The sequence below is a fragment of the Cervus canadensis genome, chromosome 8, assembly GCF_019320065.1.
Source record: "Cervus canadensis isolate Bull #8, Minnesota chromosome 8, ASM1932006v1, whole genome shotgun sequence".
In the NCBI taxonomy this organism is placed as follows: Eukaryota; Metazoa; Chordata; class Mammalia; order Artiodactyla; family Cervidae; genus Cervus; species Cervus canadensis.
The window spans coordinates 84,875,597-84,898,427 of NC_057393.1; the positions used below are offsets into that span (position 1 = coordinate 84,875,597).

General features: G+C 36.1%; 1 protein-coding gene across 2 annotated transcripts in view; it reads left to right on the top strand.

The window, feature by feature from the left end:
- Nucleotides 1-22,831, top strand: part of LYST (lysosomal trafficking regulator) — a 193,769-nt gene that overhangs the window by 93,471 nt on the left and 77,467 nt on the right. The window contains exons 17-26 of one of the 2 annotated variants that reach the window (XM_043477036.1): nucleotides 827-1,017; nucleotides 3,149-3,394; nucleotides 8,150-8,323; nucleotides 9,252-9,401; nucleotides 12,981-13,118; nucleotides 14,541-14,739; nucleotides 16,994-17,125; nucleotides 19,270-19,900; nucleotides 20,580-20,757; nucleotides 22,462-22,631. In XM_043477036.1, coding sequence (XP_043332971.1) covers nucleotides 827-1,017; nucleotides 3,149-3,394; nucleotides 8,150-8,323; nucleotides 9,252-9,401; nucleotides 12,981-13,118; nucleotides 14,541-14,739; nucleotides 16,994-17,125; nucleotides 19,270-19,900; nucleotides 20,580-20,757; nucleotides 22,462-22,631 — 2,209 coding nt within the window. The remainder of the gene's footprint in view (nucleotides 1-826; nucleotides 1,018-3,148; nucleotides 3,395-8,149; nucleotides 8,324-9,251; nucleotides 9,402-12,980; nucleotides 13,119-14,540; nucleotides 14,740-16,993; nucleotides 17,126-19,269; nucleotides 19,901-20,579; nucleotides 20,758-22,461; nucleotides 22,632-22,831) is intronic. The other variant, XM_043477037.1, reaches the window with a different exon arrangement.

Below are 22,831 nucleotides of genomic sequence, written 5' to 3' on the forward strand. Positions count from 1 at the left end.
CCAGATTTTTCCTTCAGTTAGCAAATATTAAACTAAGTTAATTATCTTGGATAAAGTATTTATCCCTGTTCCTTCACTTGTACTTAATAAGTACTGTATTTCCTAGATTCCAAGATGTACTGTTTTAACTTATTTATAATCTAAGTGGTTCTTATAATTGATACATATATTTAATGCAAAGCCACATATCCTCCCCAACCCCTGCCAAAGAGAAGCTTATATTAAATCACTTTATAATCCTGGAAAATTCATTATAACAGGTACAGTAAGGCTGGCTGTCTTTTCTTATTTATAATTTTAGTATATTATATAAAAATACCAAATTTTAGGTGAAGAAGAAATACATGATTTTTAAAAATGTATTACTCAACTTGGCACATAATAGCATTTAGAGAGTGTTTATTGAATAGATAGATGGATGAAGGAATAATGATACCAATCCGTATGTTGTTTTTAAAAGGAATTCACTGAGATAAAGTTTCCATTTGCAAAATAAAAAAGACAAAACAAAATTAAAAAATCCCCTATTTTTAGTTTAAGGAGCAAATATCAATATTAGTACTTTATTTTACCAAGAGTTTTACAGATAACTTTATATATATACATATATATGTATATTAATTCATCTTACATCCAGAGTTGCTATAGATTACTTGCTCATTACACCCATTTGAAAATTGAGGCTTTATTAATTTTGAGAGATATAGTGAACAACTAAAGAATCTAGCAAAAAAAAAAAAAAACCTCTGATTTCTCGTTTTTATGAAAAATTCTGGAGTATTTTAAATAAGGAACTTCTTTTCTTTTTTTTTTTTTTGCTATTCAGGGGCTAAGATTGGCTCGCAAGAGGCATTTTATCTATATGCTTGTGGACCCAACCATACGTCCATAATGCCGTGTAAATATGGCAAGCCTGTGAATGACTACTCCAAGTACATTAATAAAGAAATTTTGCAATGTGAACACATCAGAGAACTTTTTATGACCAACAAAGATGTGGACATTGGTCTTTTAATTGTAAGTTTTCATTTTATAGGTTTTAACTTTTTAGTAACTGTTATGTATGTTTATTGAATGTGAATTAGCTGTGATTTGATTTTTAGAGCTTTTCTTTGCTGTTTCTCAACATTTTCTTTACTTACAAATGTTTTTCTTTTTAATTAAAATACTTTGACTTCCTCAAAATTTGTTTTCAGGTTTCAAATTTTCATCTGCTTTTCCTTGGAACTATATTTCTATACTGAGTATTAGTTTAGGTTATACCTGTTGTTAATCATCCGAGAAAAACTTTTATGATATAATGGAAATATAATGCACGTTAGCCTTAAAAATTGCTTATTACATTTCCTTTCCATACTTATAAATAAGTGCTAATTTTAATTATACATATTCAGATTTTAGAATATTTATTCTTTAATATCAATAGCAACTAGGAATTTTGCTTTCAAATTATTGCTAATTCTGCTTATATGAGACTCTTGATTGCATTTTATACATTATTCTAATATATTGTTATACTAATACACAGTTTAGGAGCTTGTGATAGATACTTTTCATCATAGCAACTAGGAAACTGATCCTTCATAGTCTAAAACATGTAATTCTTGAGTGGTATTAAGTATCTGTGGTAAAATAGATACAGAATTTAACTAAAGATCTGCTGTTAGACCCACAATCTTCTTCTCCATAAGGAGTATTCTCAAATGGAGGTTGGGGGCATTTTGGCTGTCCACTGTTATTGAATGGGGGCCAGAGATTGTAAATGTTCTACAGTGCATGGGTAGTATCCAACCAGAATCACCTGGAGGACTTGCCAAAACATAGATTGCTTCAGTAGATCTGAAGTGTGGCCCAAGAATTTGCATTTTTAACAACTTCCGAGGTGATGCTGATGCTGCTGGTTGGGGCCCCACACTGAGTATCTCTGCTTTAGGAAGACCAAGGAGCTCATACAACAGAGATTTGTTTGGATATTTTTAGCCCTCTAGTTTTTGGTTAATCCCTTTTTCACACACACAAAAAAATACATATTCTTAATCCTTTTATTTTGCCTGAAAAGATTGGAGGTTATAAGTCATAAAATTCAACAGAAATTATCACAAGTAAAAATTATACAGGTTTTATGTGAAAAATCTTTTTTGAAAGCATATTTTTTTAAGCCTGACTTTTTTAGCCTGCTATTTTGGGGTTATGAAACATGAGTAAGAAGTCAGACAGACATGGTGCCCTCCTAGCAAGGTGTTGGTATCAGATGGGACTTGTTTCAGATAATCAGGCATTTTGTCAGGTTTTTAATAAAAACTTCTATAGATTTATGATTTTGTTTTACCCAGGATAATCATATACAATAGACTATGTCATCAGTTTGGTTGGTATGCATATGTGCCAGATGATGTCTGATGAAACTATACTTGAATCACCGTGGGTTGAAAATGATCAAAGCCCAAAGCCCCCAGCTGCTACACAATTTTTCATAAGCGTGATCTTCTGTAGCGGCCTTCATTGAGAGCACCTCACAGTACATTTTGTTTTTAAAGTTTACCGTAATTTTTAAAATAATTGATAGAATATTTTACAGAGAGCTAGAACCTGATCAAAACCGTTTGCTTAGGAGAAATATTCAGTTTGTTAGGTATGCTGATAGTTTGGAGTTTTATTCTAGTGGAAAGAATGCTCTAGTTTATAGAGTCATGTTTAAATGAGTAGGCAGCCCATGAGCAAATTCAATACCAAGATGCATTTGAATACATTGATCCAGAGTTACCATCTCATAGGCTTGTAAGGATTGGTTACTATTTATAAATGCATAGAACAGTTCATAGAACGTGAGTATGTTTTATTTGTTTTTCGTGTTGTTTATTTTGTTATTGGTGATAGGTGTAATTTCATGTTTATTCTCAAAAGATCAAAGCTGGAATTTTTCTCAGCCTTCATATGGTTTACATGTATTGACCACTCCTAAATGAAATGGATCTTTTAATTTGTGGAGAGCTGTCTTGCTTCTCATGTCCGTCTTTGTTTTGTGCAGTAACTGTCTTTTTTAAAACAAAGAAAAAGATTTTTTGCTTGTCTTTTCACTTTGAAATAATCCATTTGCTAGTAAATAACTAAACTGTTTAGTTATTGAAGGAAAATATTTGTGTTTCAGGAAAGTCTTGCAGTTGTATATGCAACTTACTGTCCTGCTCAGTACACCATCTATGAGCCAGTTATTAGACTTAAAGGTCAAATGAAAACCCAACTCTCTCAAAGACCCTTCAGCTCAAAAGAAGTTCACAATATTTTGTTAGAACCTCATCATCTAAAGAATCTCCAGCCCACTGAATGTAAAACCCTTCAAGGCATTCTGCATGAGATTGGTGGAACTGGTATATTTGTCTTTCTCTTTGCTAGGGTAAGAATCACTGATTCTAATTTTATTTAAAGAGAAACTACTTCTTTATTATTGATAACTTTTAGGATTCCTTTTTGATTAACAGTAAAGGTATGTATCAACTATATTAAACTTTCAAGATTAAAAAAGCACACATTGTTTAGAATGTCATCAAAGTTTCTGCCATGATAATTTTTTTGTTAAAATTTCTTTTTAATTTATAAAGATTTGGGACTTCCTTGGTGTTCTTGTGGTTGAGACTCCACTCCCAATGCCAAGGGCGTGGGTTCGATCCCTGGTCAGGGAACTAAGAATCCTGCATGCCACATGGTGCGGCCAAATATATTAATTAATTAAATAATTTATGAGGATGTCAGAGTTTTCTGTTATCCAGAAATGTAATTAAAACCATTAAGTATTAAGTGTATAAGATTTAATATTGCCAATGAGGAAAAAAAATACTATAATAAAAGTAGAGAAGAAATGTATTTCTTAAAATAAGATTTGTGAAACGTTTTTCTCTTGAAACTTCCAGATGGATGGGGAAAAATAAAAGTCAACAAATAAGTACAAAAATAACTTATTTGGGATTGAAGTTTTTTTAAAGAGAAGGCGAGAGTCAAAAAGTTTGACTCACACCATGGATACTGTTTTAGAGAATTACGTTTAATTATCTGTTGTGTTTAGTCATTTGTGGGCTGGAACAGTCTCTTTCCTGAGGTGGAGTAGACAGTGGTGTACATGACTGTTTCAAGGACTGCTGAAATCCAAATAGAGGGTTCAAATGGTCTCGCTTAGTACGAATCATTTCTACTTCCTTGTGGTCCAAATCCTTGTTTAATTAAAGCAACCCTGATCATTTTTCACTTTCAAATTTTATGCTTAAGTGTGACTTCTGCAGCATTGTCATATGTCTCCCCCTTTTTTTTCCTTTAGTGGGGGCACCTTTGATTACTTTTGTAATAAGAGACATATCAATGTTAGTTGTTATTGTTACTGTGCTTATAAATAGTTAGCATTTGACCTGCCATACTCTAAGCTTTCTTTCTTTTTCTTTTTCCATTTTTAATACCTTTTTTTGCATCTAGTATCTAGTTGAATAGATATTACACTAGTGTTTTAAAATAAAAACTTTTCATTTAACTTCTCATCAACATTTTGTGATCTACTTTTATAGCTTTGTATAATTTCTTGGTTTTTCCTTCTTCATCAAGTTTACTCAGTTCGGTTCAGTTGCTCAGTTGTATCCGACTCTTTGCAACCTCATGGACTGCAGCACACCAAACTTCCCTGTCCATCACCAACTCCTGGAGTTTGCTCAAATTCATGTCCATCAAGTCAGTGATGCCATCCAACCATCTCATGCTCTGTCGTCCCCTTCTCCTCCTGCCTTCAATCTTTCCCAGCATCAGGGTCTTTTCCAATGACTCAGTTCTTCACATCAGGTGGCCAAAGTATTGGAGCTTCAGCATCAGTCCTTCCAGTGAATATTCAGGACTGATTTCCTTTAGGATTGACTGGTTGGATCTCCTTGTAGTCCAAGGGACTCTAAAGAGTCTTCTCCAGCACCACAGTTCAAAAGCATCAATTCTTCGGTGCTCAGCTTTCTTTATGGGTGAACTCTCACATCCATACGTGATGACTGAAAAAACTATAGCTTTAACTAGACGAACCTTTATTGGCAAAGTAATGTCTGCTTTTTAACATGCTGTCTAGGTTGATCATAGCTTTTCTTCCAAGGAACAAGCATCTTAATTTCATGGCTGCAGTCACCATCTGCAGTGATTTTGAAGCCCAAGAAAATAAAGTCTGTCACTGTTTCCATTGTTTCCCCGTCTATTTGCCATGAAGTGATGGAACTGGATACCGTGATCTTCATTTTTCAAATGTTGAATTTTAAGCCAGCTTTTTCATTCTTCTCTTTCACTTTCATCAAGAGGCTCTTTAGTTCCTCTTTGCTTTCTGCCATAAGGGTGGTGTCATCTGCATATCTGAGGTTATTGCTATTTCTCCTGGCAATCTTGATTCCAGTGGGTGCTTCATCCAGCCTGGCATTTCACATGATGTACTCTGCATATAAAATAAATATTAAAATTAAATAAATTTTATAAAATTTTATAAAATTAAATAAGCAGAGTGACAATTTACAGCCTTGACGTACACCTTTGCCAGTTTTGAACCAGTCCATTGTTCCATGTCAGTTTCTAACTGTTGCTTCTTGACCTGCACACAGATTTCTCAGGAAGCTGGTAAAGTGGTCATCTCTTGAAGAATTTTTCAGTTTTTTGTGATCCTCACAAAGGTGTTAGCATAGTCAATAAAACAGAAGTGGATATTTTTCTGGAATTTTCTTGCTTTTTCTGTGATCCAGCGGATGTTAGCAATTTGATCTCTGGTTTCTCTGCCTTTTCTAAATCCAACTTGAACATCTGGAAATTCTTGGTTGACATACTGTTGAAGCTTAGGTTGGAGAATTTTGAAGAGTACTTTGCTAGTGTGTGAGATGAGTGCAATTGTGTGGTAGTTTGAATGTTCTTTGGCATTGCCTTTCTTTGGGATTGGAATGAAAACTGACTTTTTCCAGTCCTGTAACCACTACTAGGTTTTCCAAATTTGCTGGCATATTGAGTCCAACACTTTCACAGCATCATCTTTTAGGATTTGAAATAGCACAGCTGGAGTTCCATCACCTCCACTATCCACTAGCTTTGCTCATAGTAATGCTTCCTACGACCCGCTTGACTTCACACTCCAGGATGTCTGGCTCTAGATGAGTGAGCACACTGTCGTGGTTATCTGGGTCATTAGGATCTTTTTTGTATAGTTCTTCTGTGTATTCTTGACACCTTTTCTTAATATCTTCTGCTTCTGGTAGGTCCATACCATTTCTGTCCTTTATTGAGCCCATCTTTGCATGAAATGTTCCCTTGGTATCTCTAATTTTCTTGAAGAGATCTCTAGTCTTTCCCATTCTATTGTTTTCCTCTATTTCTCTGCATTGATCACTGAGGAAGGCTTTCTTATCTCTCCTTGTTATTCTTTGGAACTCTATATTCAGATGGATATATCTTTCTCTTTTGCTTTTCACTTGTCTTTTTTTCTCAGCTATTTGTAAGGCCTTCTCACACAACCATTTTTTTTGTGTTTCTTTTTCTTGGGGATGGTTTTTTTTTTTCCATTCATTAATATTTTTTTTCATTTAATTTTATTAGTTGGGGATGGTTTTGTTCACCACCCTCTGTACAATGTTACGAACCTCCATCCATAGTTCTCAGGCACTCTGTCTATCAGATCTAGTCCTTTAAATCTATTTGGCACTTCCACTGTATAATCAGAAGGGATTTGATTTAGGTCATACCTGAATAGTCTAGTGGTTTTCCCTACTTTTTTCAGTTTAAGTCTGAATTTTGCAATAGGGAGTTCATGATCTGAGCCACAGTCAACTCCTGGTCTTGATTTTGCTGACTGGATGGAGCTTCTCCATCTTTGACCGCAAAGAATATAATCAATCCGATTTTGGTATTGACCATGTGGTGATGTTCATGTGTAGAGTCATCTCTTATGTTGTTCAAAGAGGGTGTTTGCTAAGACCAGTGCATTCTCTTGGTGAAACTCTGTTAGCCTTTGCGCTGCTTCATTTTGTACTCCAAGACCAAACTTGCCTATTACTCTGGGTATGTTTTGACTTCCTACTTTTGCATTCCAGCCCCCTATGATGAAAATGACGTCTTGTTTTAGTGTTGGTTCTAGAAGGTCTTGTAGGTCGTCATAGAACCTTTGAACTTCAGCTTCTTTGGCATTAGTTGTTGGGGCATAATTTTATTTTGATCACTCTTACACAGTGATGATCCCAGGGGAAATGGTTAATTTTTTTATCTCACGTACATCTAGGATCTTGCCAAAAAGAATTTTAAACTATGTTTTTACATACAGAAACTCTGTTCAGTATCCTTCCTCCTCTACAAAAGTAAAATTCAGTTTCCTTAAAATCCTTTCAGGTATAGCCTGTCTTTTGTGCTTAATCTCCTCCATCTAGCCAGATAGGCAACCTACAGCCTCCTAGATGTACTGTGAATCCAGTCTTCATCTCTCTCCTGACTGCATCCCACCCTTGGACACCTGTTTATCCCTGCTTCCTGTGCGTTTGCTCTCTCTCCCAGTGATCTTCTTCACATAGGCTTCCCATCCTGAGCAGGGTGGAGTCCGAAGTAGTTTTTGTGATGTCATGCATTCACATCATCTCACTCTTCTTTGCCTTTTCAAATAATAATAGGATGTTTATTTCTTACATACAATAGTTGCCAGAAAGCATTGGGGGAATTAAAGTACAAGTCACAATCCTTAGTTTTTATTCTTACGTCTTATGTTTTGACCTATCAGCAGGCCCCACTGGAGATAGGTAGTCTGCCTATTTACAGTCTGAGCAGTCTGTCTGTTACTTCATCTTCCACAGCACAGAAAATAGAGCCTGTTTGTTGACTAAGCATCACAAATATGAGGCATTTTGCTGATACTTCAGATCACCAATAAAATGCTACTGACTTCGAAGGTTATCAGTGTTATTTTAGTTAATTTATAGAATATTTGAGACATAAGAGCTTGGAACTTCTTGGTTTTATTTGTTTGCAATTCTTAAGTAATTACGAACAGTGTCAGCAATAAAAAATAAACTTTCAAATCAAACTGATAGGTTGGTATTACATAATGGAAGATAACCTCACATGTTAAATTTTTAATCTCAACAAATTAGAAAAAATTTATCTACTTTTTTTTTAGGTTGTGGAACTCAGTAGCTGTGAAGAAACTCAAGCGTTAGCATTGAGAGTTATACTCTCATTAATTAAATACAACCAACAGAGAATACATGAGTTAGAAAACTGTAATGGACTTTCCATGATTCATCAGGTGTTGATCAAACAAAAATGCATTGTTGGCTTTCACATTTTGAAGGTATGTTCTCATAAAACTTATTCTCAGGGTTTTGTGTGCAGTGATACTTACCTCTTCATTAAGTCTCCCAGTAATAGAGTTTCGTGTTTCAGTTATTCCTGAAGAAAATTAAGGAAACTTGATAATGTGTATTTAATCAAACGAAGGCTCTTTTGGGTTTTTGTCATTTAAATTATTACATTTTCATTTCCTTTAAAACATTTTAGGAGAGTAAAAGAAAAAATTAAGATTTTTAGATCTTGATAAGCCAGTGATACCTCCTGGGCTGGCTCCTCATTCTGTGGACTGGAGTTGGTGACTTATAGACTGCTGATAGCAGACTCATAGACTGTTGCTTGCTTCAACACCCATAGGTATGGGGGCGAACCCAGTTCTCCAGAGACCTAGTGCTGTGCAGTTCTCAGGAGGCAATGCTGATAGAGAATTAGTATCTTAAAGCTGTATTAGCTTTTTATTGTGATCCAGCTGTGATCACATATTTAAATACCTTTCTAACCAAAAGCACTTGGTAACATTGTGAAAGTATTTGTTTCTGAGGGTTTTAGTGTTAAGCAAAAGACCAATGGCTGTTCCTATGCCCCCAGACTCCAACTCTTAAAATGAGCAAGATCCAACACTTGTGGCATGAATACTTCTTAGAAAAAGTTTAAAACTCAACAGATTCATTGAATTTTAAAAATAGGATGTAGTTTATTTTACTCCATATTTGAAACTAAATAGTCATTTATAAATATTTGAAATTTGGGGGTTTTCTTATTACTTGAATTGTTTTACAAAACAAGGTAAAGATACCTTGTGCAATGCTGAGTTATTCAGTAGTTTTCTTTTGAATTTAATATTATGACTGCTAAGATTGAAAGCTTAATATTTCTGTTGAATTTTTGGATTGATTATTGATGCATTTTGTATTAATGCTGTTTTTCTGTAGACCCTTCTTGAAGGTTGCTGTGGTGAAGATATTATTCATATCAATGAGAATGGAGAATTTAAGTTGGATGTAGAGTCTAATGCTATAATCCAGGATGTTAAACTGCTAGAGGAACTTTTGCTAGACTGGAAGATATGGAATAAAGCAGAGGCATGTACTTTATGTGGTTAAAAAGCATTTGTTATGAATTTACCCTCTTAGCAATTTTTACATGTACAGTACAGTACTAACCGTATACACTTTGTCATATGGCAGATCTCTAGAACTTTTTCATTTGGTTTGACTACTCTACCCAGTGGACAGCAGCTCCCCATTTCCCTTCCCCTGAGTCCTGGCAGCCACCATTCTACATTAGGTTTCTTTGGTTTGATTGTATTAGATATTTAATACAAGTGGAATCATTCAGTGTTTGTCTTTTTGTGATTGGCTTGTTTGACTTAGCATTATGTCCTCAAGGGTTATCTGTGTTATAGCATATGACAAGACTATTTTCTTTCTTACACTATTCCACTGTATGTGTTTTCCACATTTTCTTTATTTGTTCGTCTGTCATGGACACTTAGGTTGCTTCCACATTTTGGCTATTGTGAATTATGCTGCCATGAACGTGAATGTACAGAGATCTCTCTGAGATCCTGTTTTCAGTTATTTTAGATATATGTGCAGAAGTAGGATTGCTGAGTCATATAGTAATTCTGATTTTTAAAAAATAGAATTACCATACCATACTATTTTCCGTAAGAGAGGCACCATTTTTTTACAGTCCTAGCAGCAATGTGCAAATGATCCAATTTCTTTACCTGCTTGCCAACAATTGTTATTTTTTGATAGTGTCTATTCTGTAGAGTATGAGGTAATAATAATAACTTGTAGTTTTGATTTGCATTTCCCTGATAATTGGTTGATGAAGAGCATCTTTTCATATACTTAGTGGCCGTTTGTGTATGTTCTTTGGAGAGATGTCCTTTCAGGTCATTTGACTATTTTTTAATTGAGTTATTTGATTTTCTGTTAATGAGTTGTAGGAGTCATTTATATATTCTACATACCAATCCCTTATCTCATATATGGTTTGCAAGTGTTTTCTCCCATTCTGTATATTGCCTTTTCACTTTGTTGACTGTTTTCTTTGCTGCAGAGAGAAACATGTACTTTTAAATATTCATTTAATCAGCCTTCTCAAAAACAAAACAAATTTACTGCTTCAATGTAGCATTAATTGTAAATGGAAATCTAGAGGTTAATTTCTGTGCAAGGTCTTAGACAGCCATAATGTCGATCTGGAGAGTCAGTATCAGAACTTTGACTGCAGGTAGTAGTTTGAGCAGTACTCAGGCTAGAAACACTTGAATCAATTGGAGACTTGCATTTACCATGAACTCTGAAGGGGAATCCTACCAAGAGTGTGTGGAGTTGATCAAGGAGAGGGAAACAGATACACTTCTGAGTAGGGGAGCCATGTTGTCCAGAAGTCAGAGCTGTATCCGTTTGCAGAGCAAGGCTGTGAAGTCTTGGCTTCATGGTAGGCATAAGCTACGGAGCATGCTTTGATCTTAGATCTAGGCAAAGCTTCACGACTGGATGATGGATTGTGTGTTCTTCACAAGGACCCAGCAAGGAAAGTGAACGTGGGGCTTTTTCCTTCTGCCTTAGCTAAAGTATAGTCTTTATGGTTTGGTTCGTAGAGCCTCCTCACTTCTAGTGTAGGCTGTGGATTGTCTAGAGTTATTTAGAGTGTAACACCATTATCATCGAATGTAACTGAAGACCAATTCAACATGTATACCTTTACAACTTTAAAATATTTGGTCACTTCCAAATTTGGCAACAGTCGCCCCAGACTTACTATCAATAACGAGTTATGAAGCTAAAGAAAACTTTTCTAATCTATCATTAACAAAAATAAATTTTGACCAAACATGCTAGAGGACAGATTATTTTTCTGTTCTCCCTGTATAAAATTATATTACCAAATTATTGTTATATGAAGAAGCAGTCCAAGAATATGCTCCTACAAAACACAAGGGGAAAGTATTATGGAGCTGTGTCAAGCAACTACCTTTTTCTAAATTTTATGGTATTTGTTAGTTTTTAAAACTTTCTATTTCATTGTGACTTCTCATCCTGAATAAATTCTCTTTCAGAATTTAAAAACTCCATGTGCATTCATATATAATATATATGCATTTGTGAGCTTCTCTGTTGGCTCGGCAATAAAAAATCTGCCTGCCAATGCAGGAGACACAGGTCCAACCCCTGCATCAGGAAGATCCCCTGGAGAAGGAAATGACAACCCACTCCAGTATTCTTGCCTGTGAAATCCTCTGGACAGAGGAGCCTGGTGGGCTACAATCCACGGGGTCACAAAGAGTTGGACACCACTTAGCAACTAAACAATAACAGCAAATATACATGCGTATAAAAATACACATGATGTTGCAAGGAGAGAAAGCTAATGAACATAGTAAATGCAAACAAATTGGATCAAAGGCGGTATGAATATAAACATGTTATAAAGAAATAGCTCAATTGTAGATTATAAGATTGAATCTTAACTAAAAATTGGACAGCTATTTTAGTATTTCAAAAGAGGATGCTAATTTGAGCATTAAAAAAGTTTGATAAGCAAAGCATTTTTTGGTCAAATTCAAAACTGATATGCATGGATACTTCTATGGATTTGAAATAAAATTTTCTTTCTTTCTTTTTGGTAAATTTTCTTTTCTAATTGCTTTTTTAGCTGAGTTGTTCTGGTTTTTGTCTGTTGGTTGTCTGGTTGTTAGTTTGCTTTGGCACTATTCTATTTTAGTATTATTTTTCAGGCCTGAATCAGGTTTTCCTATTTGAGCTGCTTTGTCTTCAAATTTTCATATGCCTTTTTCTTTCAGGGCATCTTGATCCTGTCCTATTAAGAGAGAGGCCTTGGTTAGAATAGTATGATTAAGTCTATCAATTCCTTGGCCTTTTCATTATTCATTTCCATCATATAATGGCAAGAAAAACAGCAAACCTACAACCCAAACCAGTTAATTTTGCTTTTTGTTGATAACTTTGTTGAAAGATTATATGAGGTAATGAGGTGAAGATTATCTTTTAGTAGTGGTTATTATGTAAGATTCCTTTTTCACTATTATTGTGAATAATATGGGAGAAGTATTTTAAAGTACCTTAAAAGAATGCTAATTATTGTTTTAAACTGCATGTTTAGTAATTGTGTGGAGGCGTCTATAATTTGGACTTATAAGTAAATTAATCCAAAAATTCAGAATTTCTACACTGTCAGTAAATATTTTCAATTTTTTTCTAAAAGTATTTGATTAAATGCTGCATACACAAATTAGCATTGAAGTCTATATGTTTTTAATAATGCTATCTGAAAATAAATTATTTGCAAACACTTTATTTTGATAATGTGTTTCTCTGTAGTAAATAGTAAATAAGTTCCCCAAGATAATTTATCTTTTGAAAATACTGTACATCATTTAATGCCACAGAAAGGTTAATGTCCTAAAGCCCCTAATGCAGCATTATACTGAACATAAATATTTAGAAATGACCTATTGTCAAAAAAAAAATAGTTTGGGAATAAAGTTTTAGATTTGCTTTTTCAGATAGATTTAATCTTTGACAAATTGTGGATGTTTACACATTAAACTGATGTATTGCATGTCTTCTAAAAAGCCCGAGTCATGTTTTTCAATAACACTGTGCATATGTTTGTTTTCTCAGCATGGTGTTTGGGAAACTCTGCTGGCAGCCCTAGAAGTCCTCATCAGAGCAGACCACCAGCAGCAGATGTTTAATATTAAGCAGTTATTGAAAGCTCGAGTGGTTCATCACTTTCTACTGACTTGCCAGGTTTTGCAGGTACTCCTTAAGTAACTTTACTTCTGGAGATATTTTCTGCAGTGATTTGTTTAATAACTCAATACCATGGACTGAAATTCTGTGGGACTTTCAATGAGATTTTTTCTGTGAAAGAGGTAAAGAAAATGGGCAGAGAGAGGAGAAACTGCCCAGACAGGGGTGGTCTCTAGAGCCAAATAAGGTAGAAAGTTCCCAGAAAATGTAGACAGAGAGAATGCCATCAACTTGGAAATTCTTAATAGCTTAGAAGATGTCATCAGAGTGAAGAAGACTTCTGGGAACTTTAAGCATGTGTGGTGGATCATTGGGGGTAGTGAGAATACATGATTATTAAGAAGTCCAACAGCAAAAGAAAAGAGAAATAGACTGTTAACAAAAGCTTCACAGTAGGTCAGTTTAAGGGTTTTTTTTTTTTAATGCGGTAGGATACCAGTGACTGTTTGTAAGGAGTCAGTGGATAGGGCAAGGTTGAAGAAACTTAGATGGGACTGAACTTAGGAATGAGTAATTGAAGTGGTGACCAGGAGCGTTGGGAAGTCACAGGGGAAAAAAAAAAAAATGGTTGTGCACAAATAACAGTGAATTGGAAGTTTGGAGATCTATGTTCTTGTCTTGACTTGGCCATTGTGAGATCTTGACTTACTTTTGTAGGCTCCTGTTGTCTTTGTATATCTGAGGTAGTCACACTAACCTGTGTTAAAGTTAATATCTAGATTTTAAGTTTTCTGATTTAGCAATACAAAAGAATATATGAAGAAGAGTGGATGTAGGGATATACTGTGTATTTGGACAGAGAGGAAAGAGGTAGCCTTGATCTAGAAGCCAGCTGCTACACACTGGGGAGGTGGAGTTGGAATATATAAGTAATTTATTTATATCTGTCTTTATTTTTGGTAATTATGTAGCATTCTGCCAGGTCTGATTATTCCAGGCAGTAGATGGTACAGTAGAAGGAGATCAAAGGTCTGAGTTTGACTTATGTTGCACTACTGACGTGTTTTCTATGTGGTTTAAGTTAGTCATACAATCACTTCAGGCCTTCATATTACAGAAATGAAGGATAAAACCTCTCTGAGCTGTTGCGAGTAATAACTTTGTAGCCTGGAACATACTCTGTTCATGTAACCAGTTTTGTCTATCGGAGATTTTCTCTTTTGAACCCAAACTAGTAGTAGCAGAAGCAGTAGTGATAATATTACTAGTAGTAGCTAACATTTATATGGGGCCATTGGTTTTAATGAATTTGATAATAGCAAGATTGCTTGAATTGAGAAATAACAACTCAGTTTTATGGTAAATATCTAGTCTAGAGCAGGAAACCAACACAGTTCTATCTTAAACAGAATTATCTTGCTTAAATGAGAAATGTTAGTTAAGTTGACAGTTCTTTTTAAATTAAAGAGCGTTTTTATTTTTTTTCAGGAGCACAAAGAGGGGCAGCTTATATCCATGCCCCGAGAGGTTTGTAGATCATTTGTGAAAATTACAGCAGAAGTCCTTGGATCTCCTCCAGATTTGGAATTATTGACGATTATCTTCAATTTCCTTTTAGCAGTTCATCCTCCTACTAATACTTACGTTTGTCACAACCCCACAAACTTCTATTTTTCTTTGCACATAGGTAGGTATGATCATTTTTGTTAGATCTTGGCTGTCTCCACTTTCGTTTTTTCTTCCCATTTATTCCATGTTTGCTCCATATTCATTGAATGACCTCTGTGCTAGAAACTGCTCAGTTACACCGTGGGACTGGGGCAGGGCAGAGGGCCCTACAGTGAGCCAGGCATAGCTTCTGCCTTCAGAGGGCTTAAAACCAAGAGGCGGGGGTCAATGCGTGTGCTGAAATAATGACAATACATAATACCTGGCAAGTACCTAATACACAAAAGAAGAACCGATTTGATTTCAGGAGAGTTAGGGTTTCATCAGACAGATGTGGAGAGAGATTTAATAGATTAATAATCTGCCATGGGCATTGAAGAATTTTGATAGGTATTAATAGATTAGAGAACTACTATCAGTTGAAGAGAGTGACTTAAAGCAAGGCAAAATAGAGAAAATAAAGAATAGTGAATTTTACCTAATATAGGAGATTTATAAAGGAGTAGAGAAATAATATCATAAATGTAGCTTGGGATCACCATTTATTCAACCACACCCAAAATCATATTAAATGAATGTAAGATCAGAGAACTTGAACCTGTGTTCTACTCAGGAGTAATTGAAGAATTTTGTTTTGTTGTGTTTGTTTTGAGGCAAAGAATATGATATAAGTTATTACAATAAGATTCAGCATAGAGAAACAACCTGCATAGAAGTTAGTTAAAGCTCAGGGAACAGATGAGACCACTGAAGAACAGTGCTGGGAGAAAGAAGGAAAAAGGAAGCTAAGGATATTGGTAATACTATTTAGAGGATGGGGCAAGAAAGAGTAATCTCAGTATTTTTTTTAAAAAATGGAATAATCAGATTTAAAAGAACTAGGACAATGTGATGTGGTAAGGAAGCACACCAGAGTATACATGTGGGAAAGCCAGATAGTAACTTTAGGGAGGGAAACGGATTGTAAACAGCCATTTTAGGCCATGTGATGGTGGATAAAACGATACAGCTGCAGTAAAAAGCCAAGGGAAGTTATATAGCATGACTTTGTATTAGGTTCAGCAAACATCTAGTGAATAAAGTAATGTCAGGATTCTGGTAGCACTGGGTAGTTGCGAAGATGAGTAAAACGTGGTCACCTCCTTTCAGGAGCTTACAGTCTAGTGAAGGGGAGAGAGGCATAAACAGGTAAGTATAACACGTGGAAAGCACAGCAATGCCACTGTCGTCTTCTGGTAGCACAGAGCATTGCAAGGGGCTGTTTCCCGGAGGAGGAGATACCTGCTCTGAGTTGAGTTGACTAGGAGTTGAAAGGAAGGCCTTCCAGGCAAAGAAATGGCTTGGTGTTGCTGGCATTAATGTAAGGAAGAAGGCTGGTAGAGGGGCATGGAGACGGGTCATAGAGATTGTTCTAGATGAGAAACTTGGACTTTATCCAGAGTGGTAAGGTGGCAACAGAGAGCCCCTGGAGGTTTAAGCAGAGCTTACAATTTGATGGAGAGAATGCTGGTAGCTTTGAGGATTTGAGGGTAGCCAGATGTCCATCCTGGATATCATTTAGAAGTCTGTGATGATAATCCAGGTGAGGGGTGATAAGAACCTGCATTATAGCACTGTGCTAGGGATGAGAAGAGTTCAAGAGACAAAGTCAGTAGAACCTGGAGACTGACTTGACATGGGTAAAGGAAAGGTTGTCATCAAGGGTGGCTCCCAGAGCCTGCGTGGGAAACAGGTACTTCTACCATGGGAACCAGAGAACAACTCAGGAGTGAATTTAGGGCAGAAGGATGACTCACATTTAGATTTGTTGCATTTGTGTTGCATTTAAGAAATCAAGCAGTTGAACTTAGAAGTATGAAGCTCAGAAATGAAGATTAAGCTGGATGTATTAATTTTTGGAGTCATATTAGGGCTGTGTAAAAACAGAAGACATAGACCTTCCCTCAAGTAATGAAGAGATGAACGGTCTCCTTGGAGAGATCATGTTAGCATATAAAAAGTGAACAGTTAGCTGTTAAACTATAGAAATAACTATAAATACAGTTGGAATTCAAAGAAAATAGAAGTTAATGTAGCTAGTGTTAGTTAACAAAAGAATCTAAAGTAAGAAATTGTAGAGTATCCTCACATATCAAAAGTGCATTAGTATAAAGTACACCATTTTTTTGACTTTGAATATTTTTGTAAACGTTTGTATTTAATGACTTGCTTTTAAAGTTGTATTTTTGTTTTATCCTTTTTAAAAATTTTCTCAAAATTTATTTTGATTCTAGATGGCAAGATCTTTCAGGAAAAGGTACAGTCAATCATGTACTTGAGGCATTCTAGCAGTGGAGGAAAGTCTGTTACTAGCCCTGGATTTATGGTAATAAGCCCATCTGATTTTACTGCTTCACCACCTGAAGGTAAACAAACAAACAAAAGTGATAAAGAAAGTGTAGCCCTTTCCTATTTGGTTCTGAATATAGATGCATGTTTGCACAACCTGATAGACTAAATAAATGGAAAGCTAAACTTTAAAATTATAGAAATTATTTAGGGAATCCATTTACTACTTTCTAATATTAGTAACACACTCAGTATAGCAAGTAATTCTCAGGAGAGCTTAGGAGATAGATGAGCCTCATGCTATTTTATTCTGGAATTCTTCGTCCCCCTTTATCAGTCTTTCATTAAGCTTCTGACTTATTTTCCCATTTTCTTCAAAAGCTTTGTTTGGCTTACTGTCTCCTTTCCATCTGAACTCAGTCTGGACAACTTCACTTAACCATGTGAGTGGCCGTCCGTACTGCAGCCTCATTGTGATCCTTGACCCTGGGGACCTTCCCTCTACTCTACCTTCCAGGATGCTTGTGTCCATCTTGAACATCCTCAAAGAACACTTCCCACCTCTGAAATTCCAGTCTCCCACTCTCTATGACAACTGCCTGTCTTTCTGGTTTCTTTTTCATCATCCCCAAGTTTTCTCTGCCTGTTTTCCTCTTTCAGCATAAATTTCATTAGCCAATGAAAGACTAGGTCCCACCTAGTCTTGTCTCCAGCTCTGATACAAATTATTAAATAGGCCTGTAAGATAGATACATGGATAGGTAGGTGAAGGTATCTGGGTATTAAGCTCCAATTTTCTTTCTCTCCCAAAGAGTTTCAGTTATTCCCTAGCACATCTTATGGCCTTGTATTATAATATTTTAAGGCTGTGTTTTAATTAGGTTTATTTGGAATTTTATCGGATGTGTTATTTTTAAAATCGTTGAGCATCATTCTGAAACTTTTTCAAGTACAATCATGCCCTCATTTTCTCCGGGTCATTTGGACAGACCCTTTTGGCAGCCTTATTCCTCCAGCCAAAATCCAGAAATAACTAGGAAGAACTTCTGAACTATGGAGTTATTCTACTGCCAATGAAGCTCTAAGCAGTTCATTCAGTCCTTATTTACTGTATATCAGCACTTCTCAAGTTTTAGGTGCTGAAAAATCACCTGGAAAGCTTGTTAAAACACAGATCCCTGGGCCCCTGCCTTCTACATTCTGATTGAATAGGTCTGGGGTGGAGCGTGAGAATGTACGTTTCCAACAGTCACACAGCGGTGCTGATCGCCGTGCTCCTGGCCCACAGACCACACCTTCAGGAGCATTCATTTATATCCCATACACTAAGGATGAGAGTGATTTTTCTCATCTCCTTATGTGTAGAATATGAGGAGCAGAAAATTGGAGAGCTGTGGCAAGAAGAGAAAGACTATTTCTTAGTAATAGCAGCAAAAAGTGACTGCAGAAATGAGGAGTGAGAGAACAGTCTAGGGACATTTAGTCTGGTAATAATACCACCAGGTTCGGCTATCACTGAAATTTATTCAGCACATATTTATTATGTGTTTATCTTACCTTTGAAGAAATGAACACTCATATAATTAAATTATTTACCTAAGGCCACCTAACTAACAGAACTGTCTCATCAAAAAGCCAGCACTCTTTCCACTGTGTTAAACTGTATCCTTGGGCCTTCCCTCATGGTCCAGTGGTTAAGATTTCACCTTTCAATGCAGGGGGTGCAGGTTCAATCCCTAGTCAAGGAGCTAAGATACTGCATGCCTTGTGGCCAAAAAAAAATGAAAAACAGGACAGAAACATTTTGTTAATAAATTCAAAAAAGATTTTTTAAAAAAGGTCCACATCAAAAAAAAAAAAAAATCTAAAACAAACTGCATACTAGTGACTGTTAGCTTGAGGTAAATGGATTTTCACTTAATTCACTTAATTTCACTTCAGGAGGACCATTCATCCCAATAACTTTGAATCATTCAGTTAATATTGTATTTTATTAAGGAAACAAGAGTTAGGTATTTGGGGAAATTTTTAATTAAAAGTAGTTGAAACAAAAATAGTTTTAACACAAATTTTAAGCATTAGTCACTGCAGTCATTATCCTGTATGGATTCACTAACATCACTGGATAAATGGGTTATTACTGTGGTTGGAACTGACAGTACAAAAGAGAAGTGATCCCACTGAGCTGCCTTTTCAGTGCTGTTTTCCTGTCTACTCTTAGCAGGGAACAATTCTTCCAGTGCTGTTCCAAAGCAAGTAACTGCCAGTATGCTGCGTTCTAGAAGCCTCCCGGCATTTCCTACTTCTTCACCTCACAAAGAGCCGCGGAAACTGACTGGAAGTTTGGGTTGTAGTATTGACAAGTTACAGAGTTTTGTAGATGATGGCGTTGCTTCCCAGCCAGAGAAATGGAGCCCTCTGGGGAGTTCCGAGACACTGGAAAAAAGCAAACAAGATGCCTTTATCAGTAGTTGTGAGTCTGCAAAAACGGTTTGTGAAATGGAAGCTGCCCTTTTGGCCCAAGCCTCTGTCAGTGATGTCCCAAGAGGAGCCTTGGGACTTCCTGCGGTCAACATAGATCAGAAAGACTTGGGAGCAGAGCCCAGATCAGATGACGACAGTCCTGGGGACGAGTCCTGCCCACGCCGACCACTTTACCTAAAGGGACTGGCCTCGTTCCAGCAAAGCCACAGCACTATTGCCAGCCTGGGGCTGGCTTTTCCCTCACAGAACGGCTCTGCAGCTGTCGGCCGATGGCCAAGTCTTGCTGACAGGAACGCCGATGACTGGGAAAACTTCGCTCTTTCTCTCCATTATGAGCCACACCACAGCCGAACTACAGGTGCTCACAGGTACATGTTTTTTTGTATGACAACCACTTCCTCCCTTTTTTTAAACTATTCTTTGAAGAATTTCTGTACTTGTAGAAATCTCTTTATTCTGTGACCTCTTTATTCTGTAACATAGTACAACGTGTATGTTAACAACAAGCAAAGATGCCTTTCTCCTTACTTTAATACTAGGTGATAATTCCATATTTAACTAAAGGCTAAACCATAAATAATTCTTGAAGAAAAGATTATCTTATGGCTAATTTAATTCCATATGATTATTAGAGAAAAACTCTTCAGTTTAGGAAAATTGTATGGTTTTTTATTGTTCCCCAGATCAGCACCATCAGTGAGACTTTGCACACTGATGGAAATGTTCACCTGTGCTGTCCACTGCAGAACACACATACTCACTTGAAGTGTGGCCAGTGCAGCCGAGCAACTGAATTTTTAAATGGTTTAAACAGCACAAGTGGCAGTTGGAAATCACAGATGCAGAGTAGACTAGTGTTTAGTAGATTATATATCTGAAAGCTACTGGTGATTAAAAAGTGATGGCAGATTTGTTAATCACAGTTAAATCAGGAAACATTTTTAAACCTTATGAACTACTACTCAGCACTGTTCTTACAGCAATCATGATGCACTACTTTTTTCCCCTGATCCTGTGTTTGTGACTCTTTGTGGGTCTCTGTTTTAGTGTAACCGAAGACTGCTTGGTACCTATATGCTGTGGGCTGTATGAGCTCTTAAGTGGGGTTCTTCTCATCCTGCCTGATGTTATGCTGGAAGATGTGATGGACAGGCTCATTCAAGCAGATACACTTTTAGTCCTCGTCAACCACCCATCACCTGCTGTACAGCAAGAAGTTATTAAAGTAAGGGCAAATACTAAATATGTTGCTTTAATTTAGAAGAATAAATATATGTGCACTTTAAAGTTTGAATATACATATTCAAATAGACCTGAAATCTTATTTTATTCTTAAGCATCATGAGCTGATATAATTTGTTACTGCTTATCCCAATTTTTATATGTATTATCATCCAATTTTAAGCCTTCCTCCATATATTGCTTTGTATCAGTGTGTTTTTTAAGTCTACTACTTAAAAGGAACACATAGATCATTGGAGGTCTCTCCTGAGTGTATTATCATCAAATGTTAAACATTTAACTTCAGGTTTAAGCTCAGATGTCACCTTCTCAGAGAGACTTTCCCTGATCATCTTCTGTCTAGCCCTACTCTTCATTTGTTTTACAATAGCATCCTAGTTATGTCTTATAATTACCTTTTTAATTTGTTTATGTACTATTTTTTAACTCTCCCACACTGAAATATAAGCTCCGTGAGGGTAGGCATCTTGTGTTTGATATATAAAAAGTCCTAAGTACATTATTGAGTGAATAAAGGTTTGATATGAATCGTTCCCATTAGGAAACAACCCTTTGAAATGGTCTTCAAAGAATCCCACTGTTTTAATTTGGTGTGAGACATTGTGTAAGCAGTCTCAGTTCAACCCAGTATTTACTTAGCTTCCATCTCATGTGTAAAACACTAGGCTAGTTGCTCTGTGGGATATAAAAGGGAATAAGCCCCTACGTTCAAGAGTTTATAGACCAGTGTGGGAGAGAGACATATACATAGCTAAGTAAAATGTAAGAACTTCTGTGATGGGTGTTTCAGTGGTAGTCTTAATAAAGAAGAATGGGAGCATAGGAAAAGTAAATAATTCTGATGGGGGAACACGGGCAGGATTCATGCAAAAGGTGTATTTTGTATTATGCTGTAAACTTAGAAAGATTTGTAAGTAGGGCAGTAAAGAAATGTGTGTTTTTGGAAAGAATAGTCGTATCACCACTGTGAGGGAGTGATCTCAGGGGAAAGAGGTGGGAGCACTGTGTTCACAGGCTAGCACTGTGATCCAGGGGAGAGATGATGAGTCTCTGATCTGGGGAAGTGGGAAGTCAAGGACTGACAGATTTGAGAGACGTTCCCTAGAATAGAGGAGAGAGACTTTGCTAATTTCACATGGGCGATCAGGATGAGAAAAACCCAAAGTGAGATCAGCCTTAAAGTCTCGGAGGATGGTTCTTCTGTGCTCTAAGACCAGAACCATGAAAGAAGTGAGTTTGGAAGGAAAAATAATTACTTGGATTATATATATGTTACATTTAAGACGCTGGGAAAGAGTGAAAATTTAGGCCTATGCTTAGAATAAATAAAATGTCAGGAAGTCTAGAAAAATAGAGGTTTAGGATATATATTTTTGTTCTTTGAGAGAAAGCATTGTACAGTGTTGACTAATTTCCTTTTTTCAGAATTAGGCACCAGTGTTCTACTTATATTCAACTAAGGCTACCTAAGACCTCCAAGACAGAGCATCACTAGCATTCTATAGTAATTAGAGAGAAAGTTTTAGGTTTGTTTGTTTTGCTGAAGAGGTGGCCCTTTTTTTTTAGCTTTTTGTGTTCTATACACATGAAATTAAACAACTTACAACTACAGGTATAGTACACTGATTTGTATATGTTATATAAAATTTTAATGTATTATCTAAATTGTCTTAATTTTTTTCCTTAGCTATTAGATGCTTATTTTAATAGAGCATCCAAGGAACAAAAAGATAAATTTCTGAAGAATCGTGGATTTTCTTTACTAGCCAACCAGTTGTATCTTCATCGGGGAACTCAGGAATTGTTAGAATGCTTCATTGAAATGTTCTTTGGCCGACGTATTGGCCTTGATGAAGAGTAAGTGGGTTCTTCCCTTCACCAGAATTGGGGATCTTTTGTCTTAAATGTAAAATTTATTAAACTGACTCTTAAAATTATTCTGTCACTTTTAGAAAAAATCTGCTAGAAGTCATTTTCTAGGTGAACCATTTTATTATTTTCCATATGATATTCTTTTTATAACTTCTTCCTTTGCATTTCATTCACTAGCTAGGCAC